The sequence below is a fragment of the Melanostigma gelatinosum genome (genome assembly GCF_949748355.1).
Source record: "Melanostigma gelatinosum genome assembly, chromosome: 9".
Lineage (NCBI taxonomy): Eukaryota > Metazoa > Chordata > Actinopteri > Perciformes > Zoarcidae > Melanostigma > Melanostigma gelatinosum.
In genome coordinates, this window is record NC_136642.1 from 1,058,469 (window position 1) to 1,081,841 (window position 23,373).

At 43.1% G+C, this 23,373-nt stretch overlaps 2 protein-coding genes across 4 annotated transcripts; one reads left to right on the top strand and one right to left on the bottom strand.

Annotated features, from left to right (window-relative positions):
• Positions 1-850: 850 nt before the first annotated feature.
• Positions 851-2,908, top strand: plin6 (perilipin 6; the record flags this gene model as incomplete). Its single annotated transcript, XM_079276074.1, has 2 exons — positions 851-862; positions 2,495-2,908. The coding sequence occupies 2 exons, from the start codon at positions 851-853 to the stop codon at positions 2,906-2,908; spliced, it is 426 nt and encodes a 141-aa protein (XP_079132200.1).
• Positions 2,909-3,448: 540 nt separating this feature from the next.
• Positions 3,449-22,176, bottom strand: trim33l (tripartite motif containing 33, like). Of its 3 annotated transcripts, none has more exons than XM_079275468.1 (14): positions 22,042-22,176; positions 19,609-19,659; positions 19,347-19,482; positions 17,328-17,454; positions 16,412-16,528; positions 16,202-16,316; positions 15,753-15,899; positions 14,848-14,908; positions 12,784-14,210; positions 11,398-11,579; positions 6,609-6,720; positions 5,851-5,907; positions 5,469-5,579; positions 3,449-4,875 (listed from the first exon to the last, which is right to left on the bottom strand). In XM_079275468.1, the coding sequence occupies exons 2-14, from the start codon at positions 19,636-19,638 to the stop codon at positions 4,567-4,569; spliced, it is 2,931 nt and encodes a 976-aa protein (XP_079131594.1). In that variant the 5' UTR covers positions 19,639-19,659; positions 22,042-22,176; the 3' UTR covers positions 3,449-4,566. The 3 variants fall into 3 exon arrangements, with proteins under 3 accessions (XP_079131594.1, XP_079131593.1, XP_079131595.1); XM_079275467.1 differs by having other exon boundaries at positions 14,848-14,959; XM_079275469.1 differs by lacking the exons at positions 17,328-17,454; positions 19,609-19,659; positions 22,042-22,176 and having other exon boundaries at positions 14,848-14,959; positions 19,347-19,478.
• Positions 22,177-23,373: the final 1,197 nt, after the last annotated feature.

Below are 23,373 nucleotides of genomic sequence, written 5' to 3' on the forward strand. Positions count from 1 at the left end.
GGTATTAGTATTTTACAGTGTGGTATTAGTACTTTACAGTGTGGTATTAATATTTTACAGTGTGGTATTAATATTTTACAGTGTGGCATTAGTACTTTACATTATTATAATCAGTTTTTACATTTGTTAAATCACTCTATGCATTAAACATTGGTTATATAACGATCATAAACTTTATCTTTCGAATACACTTTAACTATTGATTTCTGAGTATATGCTTCGTGCTTTTATATCCTGTCTTTCCCCTGAACGTGTATGCATGTATCCAAGGCGGCTTCCTCTGTGAGCGCAACTCTTCTTGACAGTACTTTACAGTGTGGTATTAATATTTTACAGTGTGGTATTAGTACTTTACAGTGTGGTATTAGTATTTTACAGTGTGATATTAATACTTTACAGTGTGGTATTAGTACTTTACACTGTGGTATTAGTACTTTACAGTGTGGTATTAGTATTTTACAGTGTGGTATTAGTACTTTACAGTGTGGTATTAGTATTTTACAGTGTGGTATTAATACTTTACAGTGTGGTATTAGTACTTTACACTGTGGTATTAGTACTTTACAGTGTGGTATTAGTATTTTAAAGTGTGGTATTAGTACTTTACAGTGTGATATTAGTATTTTACAGTGTGGTATTAATACTTTACAGTGTGGTATTAGTATTTTACAGTGTGGTATTAATATTTTACAGTGTGGTATTAATACTTTACAGTGTGGTATTGGTGTTTTACAGTGTGGCATTAATACTTTACAGTGTGGTATTAGTATTTTACAGTGTGGTATTAGTATTTTACAGTGTGGTATTAATATTCTACAGTGTGGTATTCATATTTTACAGTGTGGTATTGATGCTTGACAGTGTGATATTAGTATTTTACAGTGGGGTATTAATACTTTACAGTGTGGTATTAGTATTTTACAGTGTGGCATTAATACTTTACAGTGTGATATTAGTATTTTACAGTGGGGTATTAATACTTTACAGTGTGGTATTAGTATTGTACAGTGTGGTAGTAGTATTTTACAGTGTGGTATTAATATTTTACAGTGTGGTATTAATACTTTACAGTGTGGTATTAGTATTTTACAGTGTGGTATTAGTACTTTACAGTGTGGTATTAGTATTTTACAGTGTGGTATTAATACTTTACAGTGTGGTATTAGTATTTTACAGTGTGGTATTAATACTTTACAGTGTGGTATTAATATTTTACAGTGTGGTATTAGTACTTTACAGTGTGGTATTAATATTTTACAGTGTGGTATTAGTACTTTACAGTGTGGTATTAGTATTTTACAGTGTGGTATTAATATTTACAGTGTGGTATTAATATTTTACAGTGTGGTATTAATACTTTACAGTGTGGTATTCATATTTTACAGTGTGGTATTGATGCTTGACAGTGTGGTATTAGTATTTTACAGTGTGGTATTAATATTTTACAGTGTGGTATTCATATTTTACAGTGTGGTATTAGTATTTTACAGTGTGGCATTAATACTTTACAGTGTGGTATTAATACTTTACAGTGTGGTATTAGTACTTTACAGTGTGGTATTAGTATTTTACAGTGTGGTATTAATACTTTACAGTGTGGTATTAGTACTTTACACTGTGGTATTAGTACTTTACAGTGTGGTATTAGTATTTTACAGTGTGGTATGAACACTTTACAGTGTGGTATTAGTATTTTACAGTGTGGCATTAATACTTTACAGTGTGGTATTAGTACTTTACACTGTGGTATTAGTACTTTACAGTGTGGTATTAGTATTTTACAGTGTGGCATTAATACTTTACAGTGTGGTATTAGTACTTTACAGTGTGGTATTAGTATTTTGCAGTGTGGTATTAATACTTTACAGTGTGGTATTAGTACTTTACACTGTGGTATTAGTACCACACGAGTACCAGACGAGCTGTTAGTTCGGGGCCAGGTGAGCTGTTACTTCGGGGCTAGGTGAGCTGTTATTTCAAGGCTAGGTGAGCTGTTAGTTCAGGGCTAGGTGAGCTGTTAGTTCGGGGCTAGGTGAGCTGTTATTTCAAGGCTAGGTGAGCTGTTAGTTCAGGGCTAGGTGAGCTGTTAGTTCGGGGCTAGGTGAGCTGTTAGTTCGGGGCTAGGTGAGCTGTTAGTTCGGGGCTAGGTGAGCTGTTATTTCGGGGCTAGGTGAGCTGTTAGTTCAGGGCTAGGTGAGCTGTTAGTTCAGGGCTAGGTGAGCTGTTAGTTCGGGGCTAGGTGAGCTGTTATTTCGGGGCTAGGTGAGCTGTTAGTTCGGGGCTAGGTGAGCTGTTAGTTCGGGGCTAGGTGAGCTGTTATTTCGGGGCTAGGTGAGCTGTTAGTTCGGGGCTAGGTGAGCGTTCATTATTGATGTGAAGCGAGGGGTGACACAGTGGAGAAGCTACGCTAACAGTCTTTGTGCTAAGCTAGGCTAAAACCATCCAGAAGCTATCGCTGTAACACGTCAGACTGTTGTATGAACATGTTTTTCAGCTCCAGCAGCCGTCCGCTCAGGAAGCGGAGGACTTCCTGAACCAGGAGGACATAACTCCCGACAGTTCGTCCCGCCGTGGCTCCGCTAGCAGTCTCTTCCTGAAGGCGATGGACGGACGTTCTCACCGCCGTCGGAGCCTCTACTGCCGCGCCACTGCCGGCCGAGGAGGCCCCCAGAGCCCCGACCCCCCCAAAGGTCGCCGCCGCTCCAACGTGAAGGACCTCCCGGCCCCGGAGGCGGAGGAGGACCTCAAGATCCCTTCCAACGTCGGCAGCGTCGTCCACCGCCGGCCATCCGCCACCGAGCTGCTCCTCGCTCCGCTCAAACAGTTCGTCTCTCAGAGCCAGAAGGCCTTCGAGTACCTGAGCCCCAACTCCCTCGACGATGCCACGGAGGAGGACAACGACTCCTAAACGCCACGCTGAGGTCTCGAATCCACTGCAAACCGTCGCTGGTCGCACCCCCTCTCGACCAATCGCAGCCGCCCGTCTCCGTCCACGACGGTGACACGTTTCGGCCTCAGCTGGCATCGGTTTGTTCGTACTCGTTCATCAACGGAGCGATTGGAAAAGTATTAAAACCTGCAGTATAAACTGCAGGTTTTTATTTTTATTTTACAGTTTATTTTACAGTTCTTTAACTTTCACTTCAAGAATTAATACATACATAAAAAAAATTTAATAATACATACATCGACTTTAAAAATGTTTACCTCGAGGAGAAAAGAGCAGTGGTGTATAAAGTACTCAAAAAAAAAAGTAAAGATACCTTACTGGAAAACTACTCCAGTAAAAGTAAAAAGTCACCTCTTAGAATACTACTTGAGTAAAAGTCTTATCAGTCTTATCTTGTCACATATTATCACCGTTAACGGACAGGGGAGAGGGCTACATTGTTCTGAAGGACCAGAACACTGGTTTGGTTTCAGTCACTTACTAATGTAAGGCTGTGGTTTTATTTCTGGTTTTCACACAAGATTCACATACAACAATTTCAATTCAATGAAACAGTATCAGTGGCTTCAAGAAGTCATTCTGGCATTCCTCTCCGTCAGCCGTCGCTGACTTTGTAATGAGGTCTTCTTCTGTCAGCTCTCTGACATTCCCATTCTCTATTTGGGGAGAAGCCCCAAACTCTCAGTTTTTCTGCTGCTTGTTCTGCTGCTCTAAGGCGGCACCTCCTTCATTCCATGAGTCCCTCACACACGAGTCCTCTCTGAGCTGACAGGACGTAACTGCTGGTAACTGGTTTGATCCGGTTAGAACCAGCACTGTGAGGCTCAAGTGACTATTTTAAACAAAGAGTCACTCTAAACAGTTTATATGTTAAATCACAGCCATCATAAAATAAAACAATTCACATTATGATGTTATAAAAAGTGTAAACAAGCTATATGTTGTGCCGGTTATACTTTGAAATCAAAAGGGTTACAGGTTACAACAGCTATACTTTTATGCTTTCATACTTTCTACGATCTTTCTACAACTGTGAGCGATGTTACACTACGACTGTTGTCAGACTGTGAGTGATGTTACACTACGACTGTTGTCAGACTGAGTGATGTTACACTACGACTGTTGTCAGACTGAGTGATGTTACACTACGACTGTTGTCAGACTGTGAGTGATGTTACACTACGACTGTTGTCAGACTGTGAGTGATGTTACACTACGACTGTTGTCAGACTGTGAGTGATGTTACACTACGACTGTTGTCAGACTGTGAGTGATGTTACACTACGACTGTTGTCAGACTGAGTGATGTTACACTACGACTGTTGTCAGACTGAGTGATGTTACACTACGACTGTTGTTACTGTCTGACTGTAATGTTGTAAGAGTTGAAAATGAGTGAAATGAACAACTAAAAACATGTTTTTATGATGCTCATACAAACCTCATTTAAAAAAAAAAAAAACAAGATAAAAACTATAACTCATTTTAAACAACATTTATTACAAAAGAAAATAGTAAAAGTATATAAATAAATGAATACAAAAATCAATTCAATGAATCCACCTTGACTTTGCAGCTTCACAGTAAGAGGAATCACGTTCAACATCGTTTGAACTTCAGTTCCCAGAACTCCCGGGTGGCGTTTTGTCCTCAATCTTCCTCCTCTTGAACAATGACGCTTCCAGAAGGTGTCTCAGCCTCTTCCTCGTTGCCTTCACTTTGGTGATGGTCACTTCTTGTTCCTCCGATACGACTTTCGGCCTCTTTAGGCCCTCAGCGGCCTGTAGTCCGTCTGACATGTTGGAGTTGACCAGCGGTCCGACGGTAGGTTTCCCTCCATGTGTGTCTCTGCTGCTCGGCGACATCAGTTCTGCAGCGAAACGGCTCCGGAGATCCTCCTGCAGTCTGTTCAGAACGTCGTCATCCTGGAAACACCAGACAGGAGGCTGTGTTCATGATGAACAATGTTGATTCTTCCAGGTTTAGTTCATCAACATAATCTTCACCAATGAACTTTTATGATGTTTGAAGTGTGAAGTAAAAAGCTGATGTCAAACAGACTTTATTTCAGACTTCTAAACCAAAACATTCACATTAAAACTCCTAAAAATATGTTAGTATTGAACTGATAGAGCAGCTTTTTAAAAATGATTTCATATATTATTATCTGTCATTATGCATCATGAATTTGAGGTAGAATATTTAAACACAAAAATAGAAAATAACTTGTATAATTTCAGGGTTTCTTCTTAAAGCTGGAATCAGTGATTTCAACTTCTTTGAACAACAATTGACTTCCTGTCAATCGAATAATCGTTTCATAAATGAGAGAAAAAAAAGAAACTATTTGTTCATATTTCTCCTTTCTTTATCTATGTAATCAATGATCATATTGATTTTTGTAATTTCGCATCAATGTGATGAAGTACTCTGATTTGTGTTTATTGAAGTCACAAACCTGTTCCGAGAGAACGTGGCCATCCCATAATGACACGACGTTGTTTGTGTCTGTATTTACCTGCGAGGCGTCTTCAAACAGACTCCAGACGTCACAGAGAAACTCTGCAGCTGTTTGATACCAAGGAGAACGACGGAGAGACAGACGCTCCGACATCAAGGCCAGCTGAGACTGCAAACAAAAAGACGACATCATCGTCATCGTCATCACCAGTGAGCCTCCAGCAGCTTCTGTCAGAGCTCCACCTGCTGGTAAATATACTATTATACACAATGATACCCTGTTGCACTGAAAGTACTAACACCACACTGTGAAGATACTCTGTTACTTGTGCCTGATACATTAACATCCTTAAGATTATTACTAATCCGTTGACATTGTTGACATCAGGTCATCTCTGGTTCGTGTTCTTAGATCTGAGTGTCTTTGTGGAGAAGCTGACCTGAGACAGTCGAGTGCAGCCTTCAACCTTCAGGTGCAGCAGCAGCCTCTCACACCTCTGGGATGCAACAAACCACACGGCCAGTTACACACAAAACAGATCATTAACTTTATGGGAACAAAAGCATCACACTGGATACAGATTCAGTCCCGCCCACCCTCCACTTCCGCCTCAGGTCATCACCGTTGGCTTTGTCAGCACTAATGCTGATGTTTGCAGCGTTAGCGCTGCTACACGCTTGAGTAGACATTGCCGCGTTGATAGTCATATGCAGGAGTAGAAATGCGCGGACATTATGGAAAGAACCCTCCAGAGAAACAACACCTTTCTGTTTGTTACCGTGTCATGTGACTTGTTGCCAGGCGGCAATGGAATCAGGAGTGAGAGTTGGACAGAGGAGTGCCGGTGTTGTCAGAGTTTGGAGAACAGAACGAGACTTCTTCGACACAATAACAGACGAGATCAAGTGAAAGGTTGAGGTCTTATTTCTCTTTCAGGTTCTTTCCATAAGACACTAATGATAAGAATCTGAGCAACAACAAGCACTCTTACTGGACGTACACTGACGGTGACCAGTTCCCCAGAGCAATTGTTTAGCTGCTGCCATTGGCAGCGTTCTCCTTCAATACTGGACCAGTTTCTAAAAACGGTCGTCCCCATCAGTCACTTGGACACAGAGACGTGGGTAATAGGCTCCAGGTTGGAACATTCTCTCAAAGATCTCCAGCGAAAGCTGAAATGAGTTTATCTTCTCTCACCCTCTGGTCCCACAGACTGAGACAAGGACTCTCGGGTCTCGGTGGTCTGTCAGAGCTGAAGGGGTCTGAGCTGTCGAACAGGTCCTGACACAGCGTGCAGATCCACTCTGACCTGTAGGAAACATCACACTGTGATTGGTTGGGATTCACTCGGAGCGTCTCTTTCTGATTTGCTGTCAAGGAATTTCCACAATAAAAGTTTGAGAATGAGAAAGATGATGCGTTTTGAGTAGCTGGTAGGCTTTAATGGGAAACGTGTTCAATTTAGGAGAAAGACACTCAGACAGAAAATCGCTTTAACCTCCCGTTGAGAAATAACCTCTTAAAATATCAAAAACATATTTGATGAACAGACACTAATAATAATTCAGCTGAATGGATGGAGCTCCTACCCCACAGATGGTTCAGAGGTCTACCAACAACAAATACTTTACCAGAGTATACATGCACATTATCTCCCCCCCCCCCCTCCTGTGTGCTGAAGCATCCACCAAGACCAGGTCCCAGACTTGGTATAGTTTTCGTGGAAAGAGGGTGCAGTGGTGAGATCAGGATGACATGAAAATACCTTCGATACGAGAACATTTATTATTTGGGTTTAAATGAGCCCTGTTGGCCTCGTCTGCATATGTTCAGGTTTAAGAGATACAAGTTAGAACTAAAAGAACAAGATACATTTCCACAACAGCAAGCACCTGTCTGATCCGACATGAGGCGACATGAGACGAGATATATCGATATCGTGACACGAGACGAGATATCTCGATATCGTGACACGAGACGAGATATCTCAATATCGTGACACGAGACATTATATCGATATCGTGACACTAGACTCAATATTATATCGATATCGTGACACGAGACATTATATCGATATCGTGACACGAGACATTATATCGATATCGTGACACGAGACATTATATCGATATCGTGACACGAGACATTATATCGATATCGTGACACTAGACTCAATATTATATCGATATCGTGACACGAGACATTATATCGATATCGTGACACGAGACATTATATCGATATCGTGACACGAGACATTATATCGATATCGTGACACGAGACATTATATCGATATCGTGACACTAGACTCAATATTATATAGATATCGTGACACGAGACATTATATCGATATCGTGACACGAGACATTATATCGATATCGTGACACTAGACTCAATATTATATCGATATCGTGACACGAGACATTATATCGATATCGTGACACGAGACATTATATCGATATCGTGACACGAGACATTATATCGATATCGTGACACTAGATATTATATCGATATCGTGACACGAGACTCAATATTATATCGATATCGTGACACGAGACATTATATCGATATCGTGACACTAGATATTATATCGATATCGTGACACGAGACATTATATCGATATCGTGACACGAGACATTATATCGATATCGTGACACGAGACTCAATATTATATCGATATCGTGACACGAGACATTATATCGATATCGTGACACTAGATATTATATCGATATCGTGACACGAGACATTATATCGATATCGTGACAGGAGACTCAATATTATATCGATATCGTGACACGAGACTCAATATTATATCGATATCGTGACACGAGACATTATATCGATATCGTGACACTAGATATTATATCGATATCGTGACACGAGACATTATATCGATATCGTGACAGGAGACTAGATATATCGATATCGTGACACGAGACATTATATCGATATCGTGACACGAGACATTATATCGATATCGTGACACTAGATATTATATCGATATCGTGACACGAGACATTATATCGATATCGTGACACGAGACTCGATAGTATATCGATACCGTGACACGAGACATTATATCGATATCGTGACAGGAGACTAGATATTATATCGATATCGTGACACGAGACTAGATATATTGATATCGTGACTCGAGACTCAATATTATATCGATATCGTGACACGAGACTCAATATTATATCGATATCGTGACACAAGACATTATATCGATATCGTGACACTAGATATTATATCGATATCGTGACACGAGACATTATATCGATATCGTGACAGGAGACTAGATATATCGATATCGTGACACGAGACATTATATCGATATCGTGACACGAGACATTATATCGATATCGTGACACTAGATATTATATCGATATCGTGACACGAGACATTATATCGATATCGTGACAGGAGACTCAATATTATATCGATATCGTGACACGAGACTCAATATTATATCGATATCGTGACACGAGACATTATATCGATATCGTGACACTAGATATTATATCGATATCGTGACACGAGACATTATATCGATATCGTGACAGGAGACTAGATATATCGATATCGTGACACGAGACATTATATCGATATCGTGACACGAGACATTATATCGATATCGTGACACTAGATATTATATCGATATCGTGACACGAGACATTATATCGATATCGTGACACGAGACTCGATAGTATATCGATACCGTGACACGAGACTCAATATTATATCGATATCGTGACACGAGACATTATATCGATATCGTGACACTAGATATTATATCGATATCGTGACACGAGACATTATATCGATATCGTGACAGGAGACTAGATATTATATCGATATCGTGACACGAGACATTATATCGATATCGTGACACGAGACATTATATCGATATCGTGACACGAGACATTATATCGATATCGTGACACGAGACATTATATCGATATCGTGACACGAGACTAGATATATTGATATCGTGACTCGAGACTCAATATTATATTGATATCGTGACACGAGACTCGATATTATATCGATATCGTGACACGAGACATTATATCGATATCGTGACACGAGACTCGATATTATATTTTCATGCAGAGTGCACGTGCCGAGGCAGCGGTCTACCGGCAGAGATGTGAGGTTCGCAAAACTGCACTCACGATTCATCACGTATCGTCTTCCCTGGTCGCCTTAAGCATCGGCACTCGGTCGGGCACGTCTCGGCCTTTACGGTAGTGAATTATTATTCTAGAGGGTTAATTGAAACTTCAAGAAGAGGTCATGAGACCGAGTCGGCATTCGTATGTATTCCGTAGGGTTAGGGGAAACGGTGAGTTCGGGTCCTGAGAAACAAATCAGCATTCCTGCATATAACCGCTAGTCACGCCAATGGGTACATATAAATAAGAATACCCTGGTATTAATGTCCTGCTGGGGAAAGGGGGATTTATGTTTTAGAAGCATGTATTGTTTGAAGTGTCATGTATCCTGAGTCCCAGAAGAGTATAAATATTCACGGTTTTCAAGGATAAGGAGCGGAGTCGGGGAGAGCTGAGTTTGAGAGAGCTTAGTTGGGGAGAACCCCGTGCAGGTCTCTGCCTGACGGATGGATGGAAGGATGGATTGACAGATGGATGGATGGATTGACAGATGGATGGATGAATTGACAGATGGATGGACGGATGGATTGACGGATGGATGGGTGGATTGACGGATGAACGGATGGATGGACGGATGGATTGGCGGATGGACGGATGGATGGGTGGATGGGTGGATGGATGGGTGGATGGACGGATGGATGGACGGATGGACGGATGGATTGGCGGATGGACGGATGGATGGGTGGATGGGTGGATGGACGGATGGATGGATGGATGGACGGATGGACGGGTGGACGGATGGACGGATGGATGGGTGGATGGACGGACGGATGGATGGATTAACGGATGGATGGACGGATGGATGGGTGGACGGGTGGACGGGTGGACGGATGGATGGGTGGATGGGTGGATTGACGGATGGATGGACGGATGGATGGGTGGATTGACGGATGGACGGATGGATGGGTGGATGGACGGATGGATGGATGGATGGACGGATGGACGGGTGGACGGATGGACGGATGGATGGGTGGATGGACGGACGGATGGATGGATTAACGGATGGATGGACGGATGGATGGGTGGACGGGTGGACGGATGGATGGACGGATGGATGGGTGGACGGATGGATGGATTAACGGATGGATTGACGGATGGACGGATGGATGGGTGGATGGGTGGATGGACGGATGGATGGACGGATGGATGGGTGGATGGGTGGATGGACGGATGGATTAACGGATGGATTGACGGATGGACGGATGGGTGGATGGGTGGATGGACGGATGGATGGATTAACAGATGGATGGGTGGATGGATGGATTAACGGATGGATTGACGGATGGACGGATGGATGGGTGGATGGACGGATGGACTAACGGATGGATGGGTGGACGGATGGATGGGTGGATTGACGGATGAACGGATGGATGGGTGGATTGACGGATGGATGGACGGATGGACGGATGGATTGGCGGATGGATGGGTGGATTGACGGATGGACGGATGGATGGGTGGATGGGTGGATGGACGGATGGATGGACGGATGGACGGGTGGACGGATGGACGGATGGATGGGTGGATGGACGGACGGACGGATGGATTAACGGATGGATGGGTGGACGGGTGGACGGATGGACGGATGGACGGATGGATGGGTGGATGGGTGGATGGACGGACGGATGGATGGATTAACGGATGGATGGACGGATGGATGGGTGGATGGGTGGATGGACGGATGGACGGATGGATGGATTAACGGATGGATTGACGGATGGACGGATGGATGGGTGGATGGATGGACGGATGGATGGGTGGATGGGTGGATGGACGGATGGACTAACGGACGGATGGGTGGACGGATGGATTCTTACCGGAGGTCGGGTCCAACAGGAGGATCATGACAGTCCCGGTGGAATCCTCGACCACAGAATGAACAGATTATTGAACTGCTGGCCGACTGACAGGCGGAGCAGCTGACCGTCACCAGAGTCACAGGTGACTCTGGTGACGGCAGCTCAGCGATGATGTTATCTGTGACCTCACCTGCATGGGTCTGTGACACAGCAAAGAGGAACACCTGGATCACTTCAAAGTTTGCTGGATCATTTACATTTTGAAAAAGATCTGGGATGAGAGAAACCTCTATAATCTATTGCCCCAGTGCATGCTGGGAGGCTTAGCTACACACGCCCCATATAACTTCAGTTAGGATCAATGATCAGCACAATCAACTCTACCATTGTTACCTTTATTTCAAAATAAGAGCACACTGCTTTTAAAGAACCAGATTATTAAGAATTAAGAGAACATCTTGATTTCCTGCTTCGCTCTGTTTTTATGATTCATGTTGCACATTTACTCTGTGGTGGAATAACTATATAATAGTACAGAGTGAGTCCTATAGTACTGAAATTAGGAACATTGAGAATTATTCTCTGTGCAGAGAAGGTCCAATCTTCATACAGAATGCAATGCAGTCTGATGGAGGAAAAGACCCAGTGTGCAGGGTTTATGCATCTTATAGAGGAGCAGTGCACAAGGGTGGGGGAGGGTAGGATGAGTCCTCTGTACAACAGTTCCTAATATAAACACATCTGTGTGATGTTCACAGTAAAACCACACCACCTGGTGGGCAGTAGAGAATATATACAGTCAGTCAGCAAGACGGCATTAACAGCGTGTATACGAGCCTCGGAATAACAGCCTGCTGCAGTGCATCAAGTCTGTTCGTCTGGGTCATAATTATAATACAGAAACATTACAATCTGTACAACAGTTCCGAATCTAAACAGTCTGTGATTAACTGTCTGCATCCCCATTCACTTTCTTCCTTTTATGGAACCTATAGACATCCTACATATGGTCTTGTTATACATTGACTGACTTCCTCTCATGGAAGCTAAGCAGAAACACCCCATATGGTCTTGTTCCCATTCTGCTCGGTACGATCATATGTCACATATATGGTCTTGTTATTGAGGAAGTCACAGTAGAAAAGTACCAGCACAGTGGAAACTTTCCATCACAACTTTGGGTTAATAGTATTTAACAGGGTGAGTTATATATCGTTTAGGGTTTGAATATTCCTTCATATGTAAAAGTCCTGCACTCCAGCTTTAAATGGTTATTTTGCTGAAACATGTTTTCTCAACACACAAACATTTAACATCAACACATCATAAATTCTACCTCTGAGATGTAGTGGAGGAGAACTAGAAAGGTAAAGCACTTCAGTTAGATACATTCCACTACTTTACCTGAGTGTCTTCTCTCATCTCTTTCAGGTAAATCTCATCTTCAGAATCACCGGTAACCGGACCAAAACAAGGGTCTGGACATCCAGGGTGGGGCGGAGTTACAGGCAGCCCGCTCAGAGAAACTCTGGGCTGCCATTGGCCCATAATGTTGTCCAGATGTCCAATCACAGAGCTCTGTTCAGTTTCTGCATCTGATACTTCAGCTGCAGGTTCAGGTTCTGTATCTGATACTTCAGCTGCAGGTTCAGGTTCTTCAGGTGCAGGTTCAGGTTCTGTATCTGATACTTCAGGTGACGGTTTCGGTTCTGCAGTTTTTCTATAAAAAACATACCGTTCCCCTGCTGGTGCAGGTTCTTCAGACACAGTGGAGGTCGGTTCGTTCTCAGCCGGTTCCGGCCGCTTCGCTGCGACCGGCTGTATGTTGCGATTACAGGCGGAGTCCGCCACAGCCCTCACCACAGGACTCTGCTGCTGGTCTTTCAGAGAAGAATGAGGGCTGATATCTGGGGTGAGACACTGGTGGGAGGACGGAGGGCTGCTGGTTGTAGTAAAGCGGATATCCTTCAGAGGTTGATGCAGCGCCGTGCCACTCGGCCCGCCAGAGATCGGGTTTCCTTTGGTGGTTGCAGGAAGTGTCTGAGGGCTGATAATTCCCAGACTCTTCTGGTGTTCAGGCGAGGTGTTTCCAGGTGAGGTCGGACTGAGCAGCATGGGAAACTGAGGCATGACTGAAAAGAGGGTGAAGCAGGACGCATTGTTTGGGGTCTGAGTGTTGCTCAGCAGGATGGCGTTGGACTGGTTCTGGTGGGCAGGGGGTTTGTTCAAATCCAGTGAGGGTTGAACCAGTTGGAAGACCGGAGACGGATCTGCTGAAGGAGGGTGGTGAACGCTGACAGGCGGAAGGTTCCCTGAAGTAGGATTTGTCAGATGCCACACCAGTCTTGAATTATTTGTGAAGGACGGTTGTTGGACAGTTTGAGTTGAGGTACCTGGCGCGACCGTGGTCAAGGGAGTTTTGGATTGGTTGACGCCCGGACTGGAGGAGGAAGGATGACTAAACTGATTGGACGACAATTTCCGTGAAGTAGAGGGACAGTTGACTGGAACAGATGAGTCATTGTCCCAGGTGTTCCTGTTTTGAGGAAGGGTCAAACAGGAGGGTGCAAGACAGGTGGAGGTGGTTGGAATGACGGTGGAGGACGAGAAAGGAGAAAGACGGAACTTGCTGGACATAGACTTTGAGGATGTTGAGGAACAACTGACGGGAACGGGTGCAACAGGTGAGTCAAAAGTGTTCCTGGTTTGGGAGAGTGGTCTGTAGGAGAGAGGAGGCCCGACAAGGGGGGTAGGGGAGGAGAAGGCATTTGGAGTTTTCTGATTGGAGGTTGGTGAGACGGAGAAGGGGATCCATGAAACGTCAAGTGCACCTGGAAACAGAAACATCCTCAGCAAATATAAATCATCAATCAGGATGTTTAGAGCCAATCAGAAACATAAAAACATGTGATGTCATGTTAAATATCAAGTATCCACATCGGTTTACATGATAGAAAAATCTATCTCATTTCCGAGGGGGATCTACTGAGAACCCTTTTACAGTCCAAAGGGGACATCTAGAACCCACCGAGGTGGATCTACCGAGAACTTTTTCATATTTCAAAGGCACCGAGAACCCTTTCCTTTTTCTAAGGGTTTAATCTGGAACCTACAGCAGGGGATCTACCAAGAACCCTTCATTATTCCAAGGGCTTCATCTAGTACACACCCAGACGATTCTACCGAGAACCCTTTTATATTCTGACGGGTTTCACCTGGAACCAACGTAGGGGGTTTTACCAAGAACCCTTTCATAATCCAAGGGCATCATCTAGAACCCACGGAGGGGGATCTACTGAGAACCCTTTTATATTCCAAGGGTTTCACCTGGAACCAATGTAGGGGGATCTACTGAGAACCCTTTTACATCCCAAGAGTTTCATCTAGAAAACCCTTTAGGCTGCCGTGATGCAGCTCAACCCACAACAATCATGGTTTGTTGGGGATCCGGACAGAATCTCGACTCACCAAAGTTCAGAACGGCCTCCAGAGACGTCCTGTCGGTGACGACCTTCAGGTGAGACATGATCTGAGGAGGAGACACGTCCAGATCAGGACATTCCTTCAGCTGATACTTAACCTGCAGACAGAAAATACCACGAGGTCAGACTGGTTCTGAATCTCTGAGTCCAAAACAACCTGAAGAACTACAGCAGAATTCCTCTTCCTCTTTGTTGCCGTTTCCTGTTTCTTCTGTTTTAGGACGAGGGATCAGGAGTTCTTGGAGATGGGCGAGCGTGCGTTCTGTAATTTTAACTGTTCATCATAACTTTTTTTAGTTATCAACAAATAATAAATTTACCAGAAGTGAGAGAAATTCTTTTACAATTGGATTTGGATTTTACAGAAAAAAAACATTTCCAGAAGAATTTAATATTTAGACGAAGGCTGTGGCTGTGATTTGTGTAAATATGTTTTTTAAATGATCCAACAAGTAGTTATATTGGTCCAAAATGATGTGAAATTGCATAGTTTGGGATTAAATATCACAATTTAATCAATAAATCACTATTTTATGAAAATTGCAATGTGGCAATATTTGTGAAAGGCAAAATTTTAACCATTTAAAATGAAATATCATTCCTTCAAATATAATCGCAATTCGACATTTCTTCAAAATCATTGAGCCCTACTCTCCTTTTATGTTTTATTCACTAAACGTCATAAAGAGCGCTGATAAATAAATGAATAAAGGACGACCAGAATTTCCTGTAATTTGTCCGAAAGTCCAAACCATTAAAAATATGTTTCCACACCAGAACCGAAAACAGAACCCTGGTCCGGTTTGATCCGGGACCGAGACCACCTGTTTTCCTCGGGTCATGGTTCAGTTTGTTCTGAGGAGGTTTCACACATGTGAAGGATTCCCTCACCTGAGCTAGGTAGGTCATCAGGGACGACAGGTCGTTGGTGTTTCTGGCTTCTTCTACAATGTCTGTCACTAACTGTTGGTTCTGCCACAGGTCCTTCATCTTCGTCATCCTCTTCTTAATCCCTTCGAACTCCGACAAACACAACTCCTGCAAAGAAAAACACAAACAGTTCCGTTTCTAGTCTCTGATCTCTGATCATGTTTCATTGTAAACAACCAATCAGAGGAGAGCTAGTAACGTTAGCAGCACCGCTAACGGCTAACCAACGGAGGTTCACTTCAGTTACACTATGATGCCTTCAGGCTCTGCTCAGTGAACATGAGTACTGGCTGAAGGTATAAAAACACAATAAATGACTAAAACAAAGTAAAAGGACAATGATACAGACGACACTGTGATGATTCCCTCTCATCTGTTTCCATGACGATCTTTGTTGTTGTTTACCTTACCTCCGCCTGTTTCAAGATGTCCTGCATCCTCTTAGACAGATGTTTCACGACGACGTTAAACGACCCCTCCAGCTCAGACTTCAGATTAGAACGACTGTCTATGATGTCCTGCAGCCTGAGGAGGAGGAGGAGGAGGAGATAACACTTCATTTATTGATCACTCATGAATCATAATTATTGATACATCTTGTTTCCTCGTTGCTGTTCTACCTGATCTTCATGTCCATCAGGCTCCGCCTCACTGTGTCTCTCTGCGCTGTGATTGGCTGAACCACTTCCTCCAGCTGCTGCTTCACATTGTTCAAAGCCTCCTTGACAAACTGGTACCTGAGAGGAGGAGGAGGAGGAGGAGGAGGAGGAGGAGGAGGAGGAGGAGGAGGAGGAGGAGGAGGGAGTGGATATAACATGATTGTAGAATGAGTTTGATTATTGATCAGTAACTATTGATTGAAGAGGTTTAAACTGTGATCAGATCAGCTGATGTTCCAACAGTAACTCTTCTTCTCTTATGTGCCTTTACTCAATAACAAGACTGTATATAATGTTTATGCATGTGTGTGTTTGACAAGACGATATGGGACGTCTGCTCTAGCTTCCTTCAGAGGAAGTAACCAAATGGGAGTGCAGATAGTAATCACAGAGTTTAACCTCGAGGTACTAAACCACAGAATGTGAGAGGAGGAGCAGAAACAGACGTCTTCGTGGGGACTCATCGTACTCCCGTCCTCCTGTTCCCTGATCCTTTAAAGCTTTACACATCCTGCAGCCTGGGCTCCTCCTCCCTCAGACTGCACAGGCCCTCAGTGGATGATTAAATACTACAGAGACAAACTTCTTCTCTCAATGTTCCTTATTTCAGTGTTCAGTATTATAGGACTCACTCTGTACTATTATATAGCTTTTCCACCACACTCTACACTTACCTTCTGTTTCTACTCTGAAGTCTGAAGAAGAGCTTTGATTAAGTTAACTCCAGCTTGTTCTAGGATGCTTTTATTGTGAAACTCTTGACACTGAAACAGGAAGCTGTTCCTGTTTAAATCTAAGCTTCCTGACACTTTCTACAAAATAAATGTCATACAGATATATAGTCTCTGGGACATCTGTCTTGTGATGTCAGTGATACCTGTGGTTCATGTGAGCCGCCAGCTGACAGTCTCTACAGGTGAGCTGGTTACAGGTAAAGCAGAAGAGTTTGAGCGGCTCAGACGGGTGGAGTCTACAGAACTTGATGGGCGGAGTCGAGACGTCTCCTGGAGACAGAAAGGAGACACTTTTTTGACATGTTGTTGAAGAGGAGATCAGTTCAACCTCCGGTTTAAAGTAAAGTTAAAGCTGCATTCTCTCTCGTGTCCACCAGGGGGCGACTCCTCTGGTTGTATAGAAGTCTATGAGAAAATGACTCTACTTCTCTCTTGATTTATTACATTACATTACAGTCATTTAGCAGACGCTTTTATCCAAAGCGACTTACAATTCAGAGTCTTTCACATTTCTACACCGTAGGCACAACTACGGGAGACATTTTTGGGGTTAAGTGTCTTGCTCAAGGACACATCGACATGTGACTAGCAGAGCCTCTGATTGAAAGACAGCCCTGCTATCCACTAAGCCACCTCAGTAAATGACTACCTGGTGAGATACAGTCCGACTACCTGGTGAGATACAGTCCGACTACCTGGTGAGATACAGTCCGACTACCTGGTGAGATACAGTCCGACTACCTGGTGAGATACAGTCCGACTACCTGGTGAGATACAGTCCGACTACCTGGTGTGATACAGTCCGACTACCTGGTGAGATACAGTCCGACTACCTGGTGTGATACAGTCCGACTACCTGGTGAGATACAGTCCGACTACCTGGTGAGATACAGTCCGACTACCTGGTGAGATACAGTCCGACTACCTGGTGAGATACAGTCCGACTACCTGGTGAGATACAGTCCGACTACCTGGTGAGATACAGTCCGACTACCTGGTGAGATACAGTCCGACTACCTGGTGAGATACAGTCCGACTACCTGGTGTTATACAGTCCGACTACCTGGTGTGATACAGTCCGACTACCTGGTGAGATACAGTCCGACTACCTGGTGTGATACAGTCCGACTACCTGGTGTGATACAGTCCGACTACCTGGTGAGATACAGTCCGACTACCTGGTGAGATACAGTCCGACTACCTGGTGAGATACAGTCAGACTACCTGGTGAGATACAGTCCGACTACCTGGTGTGATACAGTCCGACTACCTGGTGAGATACAGTCCGACTACCTGGTGAGATACAGTCCGACTACCTGGTGAGATACAGTCCGACTACCTGGTGAGATACAGTCCGACTACCTGGTGAGATACAGTCCGACTACCTGGTGAGATACAGTCCGACTACCTGGTGTTATACAGTCCGACTACCTGGTGTGATACAGTCCGACTACCTGGTGAGATACAGTCCGACTACCTGGTGTGATACAGTCCGACTACCTGGTGAGATACAGTCCGACTACCTGGTGAGATACAGTCCGACTACCTGGTGTTATACAGTCCGACTACCTGGTGTGATACAGTCCGACTACCTGGTGAGATACAGTCCGACTACCTGGTGAGATACAGTCCGACTACCTGGTGTGATACAGTCCGACTACCTGGTGTGATACAGTCCGACTACCTGGTGAGATACAGTCCGACTACCTGGTGAGATACAGTCCGACTACCTGGTGAGATACAGTCCGACTACCTGGTGAGATACAGTCCGACTACCTGGTGAGATACAGTCCGACTACCTGGTGAGATACAGTCCGACTACCTGGTGTGATACAGTCCGACTACCTGGTGTGATACAGTCCGACTACCTGGTGTGATACAGTCCGACTACCTGGTGAGATACAGTCCGACTACCTGGTGAGATACAGTCCGACTACCTGGTGAGATACAGTCTGACTACCTGGTGAGATACAGTCCGACTACCTGGTGAGATACAGTCCGACTACCTGGTGAGATACAGTCCGACTACCTGGTGAGATACAGTCCGACTACCTGGTGAGATACAGTCCGACTACCTGGTGAGATACAGTCCGACTACCTGGTGTAATACAGTCTGACTCACCAGTGGATCAATAAAAGGGATCTATAATTTGTAATCTGACCTGCTGGTGGCTGATTTAGGATCCGGTGTGATCTGGTTAACGTCACTCTGCGATGAGCCGACAGGCAGTCGTAACACAGAGCTTCATTACAGTCCAGACACCAACACCTGAAGGAGGCGGAGCCACAGCTGCAGCGCTGAGGAGACAGGAAGGAGTTAATAACAGGTACATCTACAAGGTAATGGTACTTTAGAGAGCATTTCTACGATTACATCTGAGGTAAATATTGTACTTTTTACTGTACTACATCGCAGAGTTTTACCTGCTTGCTGATATCTGCTGATGTCTCCATTTAGAAGAGACACGTCATGTCCTAACAGATGGAGGACGCAGGAACAGAGGATTTTATTAATGTCAAACAAGGATTTTAATAAAAAGACATCAAAGATAAATGAGATTGTTAGATGATAACATTTGTTGATAAACTGTTGACCAGATGTCTTCGTGAGGACTCATCCTACCCCCCCCCTCCTTTATAAGTTGTACACTTTGGGTCCTCCTCCTTCAGACTGCATAGCATGAAGACTGAACCTTCTCTGTGCAGAGAATAAATACTCTCGAGACAGACTGCTTACATCACATTATAAAACTGTGTAGTTTTATGTCCCTGTCCTCACATGTCTGTCCTCACATGTCTGTCTCTGTCCTCACATGTCTGTCTCTGTCCTCACATGTCTGTCCTCACATGTCTGTCTCTGTCCTCACATGTCTGTCTCTGTCCTCACATGTCTGTCTCTGTCCTCACATGTGTCTCTGTCCTCACATGTGTGTCCCTGTCCTCACGTGTCTCTGTCCTCACATGTCTGTCTCTGTCCTCACATGTCTGTCTTTTCTTTAATCACTTCATTCTGTTTTGATCTGCGTGTCATTTGATCATTAAAACATGACATATGATGTATGACTTTATTACTTGGGGTTCGGGTTAACGGTTTGAAAGAGAGTAATTTCGAAAACGATACGCGAAGCGGGTCGAAGCACGGCCCTCTGGATCATGTGTTCATCCGCCAAAATCGCTCCGTGCTTTCTCATCATAGACCAAAACAAAGAGTATAGTACTGCAGTTTTTTGCCCAGAAAAACATGGTTTTGTGGTAAAACTTGTAGTATTCTTCTTGATATGATCTTAGTTCATGTATAATTGTGTTTTGCAGTGTGTAAAATGGCTCCCGTGGTTGTTTCACCCAGAATCTCTTTGTTACACATGTATTTTTATGTTTTATTCGTATCGCAAAAGTGAATTGTACAGAAGTACACCCCCCCCCCCTCTCTAAAGGAGGCTGTCGTGTTCAAGAGGTTAAAGCACATCCTGAGAGGAAACTATGACGCTCTGGTTGTTCAGGCTCTTAATTGATCTGATGGTTTTCAGGTGTTTTCACAGGTGCATTGTGGGTACAGGTAACTGATGTGTTCCTCAGAGGAGAGAGTGCTGCAAAGGTAAACCTTTCATTTATGTATTTATTTTTTTATTTACTGCACACAAAATAACATTATTATTGATCAATAAACAAATACATAAAAGTGAATTTGTTATGTTGTAGTTTGAAACCACAACTATATGAAACCAATGTATTTAAATGAGTAGAATAGAATTGATACTATATTGAACCCTTTAAGGGGGAAATATTTCTCAGCATTTGACCCATCCCTGTAAAGTATTGACAATATGAGTAGAATAACTTTTAACATGCGACCTGTTATCTTTGGGGAGAATTAAGAATAAGATATTATTATTTTATAACAACAGATATATTATTATTATTATTATTATTATAATAACCATTCAGTTAGCGGTGCTGCTAACGTTGCTAGCTCTCCTCTGATTGGTTGTTTACAATGAAACATGATCAGAGACTAGAAACACATGTTCTACTGAGTCAGTAAAACTTTATTTACACTCTGATGGTTAACGGTAAACTTTATTTACACTCTGATGGTTAACGGTAAACTTTATTTACACTCTGATGGTTAACGACAAACTTTATTTACACTCTGATGGTTAACGATAAACTTTATTTACACTCTGATGGTTAACGTTAAACTTTATTTACACTCTGATGGTTAACGATAAACTGTGAGTGGTCAGTTAGATATATATAGTTTCCACACAGTGTCTGTCTCTGTCCTCACCCGTCTGTCTGTCCTATCGCTCAGACCCCCTAGTGCAGATCTGGGACTCTGATCTGGTTCTTCTTCTACCTGAAGAGCAGAATGAGTTCTTGTTCACTCCCCCCCTCCCCAAACTACTAGGCTAAGTATAGAAATAAATACTACAATACTTACATCAGTGGACCAGAGACTATACATAAAGAAGTTTATTTAAATGACATCTTCAATTTTTTCCTCTTTATCTTTCTCTCTTTAAAAAATGTTTTCTTTGTTTGGTCAGACTGCGCATGCGCACAGCGGACACACAGCAGAAGACGAAAACAACAGAAATGTAAATAAATATTGTTTGGTTTATTAGATGACGTAGTTCAACACAAACGAGTTAAATAGCAGATATTTTACTTTGAATTATTAATATTTAATCTAAAGTGACTCGTGTTGTTTACCATCAGGATCAACTATCGATCAGCTGATTAACGGCGTCATCAACTAATAGTATTAATGTGTCATCATGTCGGTTTATCAGAGTTTAGTGTTTAAAGTGACGGAATAGTTTGTTTTTTACTGTAAAATGTAACTTTGTGTCTCACCGTTAGATTCTGTTTCCGCCTGTCGCGAGACTCCACTGAGTCCACACCCTCAAAAGAAAAAAGTCCGTTCAATTTTGAATGACTGTCAAACCGTTCAACCCGTTCAACCGGTAGTTTCTGTTTTAACGGTTGTTCTGTCGCGTGGCGGTCTCAGCGGGTTTTAAAAAGGACCCGTAGGACAACTGGACCGAGGGACTTCCAGCGTGACGTCAAGATGCACGAAGGAACACAGTCGAACTTCCGGTGGGGTTTTTCACAATAAAACATAACTCGAACCAGAAGTTCTTCTGCGCCGCCATATTGACGGACGACCCAAAGCTCTTATTCCTGCTCTGAGGATGGAGGATCGAGGAGGGAGGAGGGAGGAGAGATCTATGAGGAGCCATGAGCGAGGACCCACGAGAACAGACTTCCGGGAAGTGTTTTAACGGCGGACACGCCGTTAAAACGCCGTTATATTATTATTAACATTATTTCATCTGGAACCTGCAAATGTTTTTCCAGAAAAGTGACTTCAACCATTAAAATACCATTAAAAACCATTGTCGATCAACTAAATAATTGATAAAACTCAGCTGCTCAGCTCCAAACTTGATGTGAAACAGTGAATATGAACATCAGGGTCATTAAAGCGTTGATGTGCTTGTAGTGTAGTTATGGCTTTATGTTTCTGAATTAAAGGATTCTCACGTTGATCATTTATTCACAGACAGAACTTTAAATATTAAAGAGCATCACGATCACAACACAACAGGAAGATGTTTTATTCGTGACACAAATGTTAAAGAACCACCTTTATATTCAGACCAAAGAACTACAAAGAACTACAAAGAACTACAATCTTGTGACTCGTGTATAAGTATCAAATATCAAGTCTTCAATATAAAAATATCTTGATGAATAACATGCAGCCTGAATCAAGCCGGAGTATCTGACTCATCGAAACATTAATAAATGAAGAATAAAGTGTTTCAATAAACTGAGAAATAATTTGCATAAAATGATTTGATTTCAAACTAATTTTCAAATTTTTCAAATAATTTCCTTCTACTTTTTAAACACTAATAAATTCAGTCCTTGTTCATTTGTTTGTATTTTGTAGATTTATTCGTAAGTTTTATGCCAATTTATAAATATGTATTTACCAAACATTTATGCAGTTGGTCTCAGGTGTGTCAGGTGGTCTCAGGTGAGTCTGTGGTCTCAGGTGGTCTCAGGTGAGTCTGTGGTCTCAGGTGAGTCAGTGGTCTCAGGTGTCAGTGGTCTCAGGTGTGTCAGTGGTCTCAGGTGGTTTCAGTTGGTCTCAGGTGAGTCTGTGGTCTCAGGTGTGTC

Coding starts and splice junctions, on each gene's coding strand:
- trim33l (XM_079275467.1), bottom strand. CDS start 19,638: ATGGAGACATCAGCAGATATCAGCAAGCAG. Junction 16,529..17,327: donor GCGGCTCACATGAACCACAG/GTATCACTGACA, acceptor TCCTCCTCTCAG/GTACCAGTTTGTCAAGGAGG. Junction 14,211..14,847: donor GGAGGCCGTTCTGAACTTTG/GTGAGTCGAGAT, acceptor TTCTGTTTCCAG/GTGCACTTGACGTTTCATGG.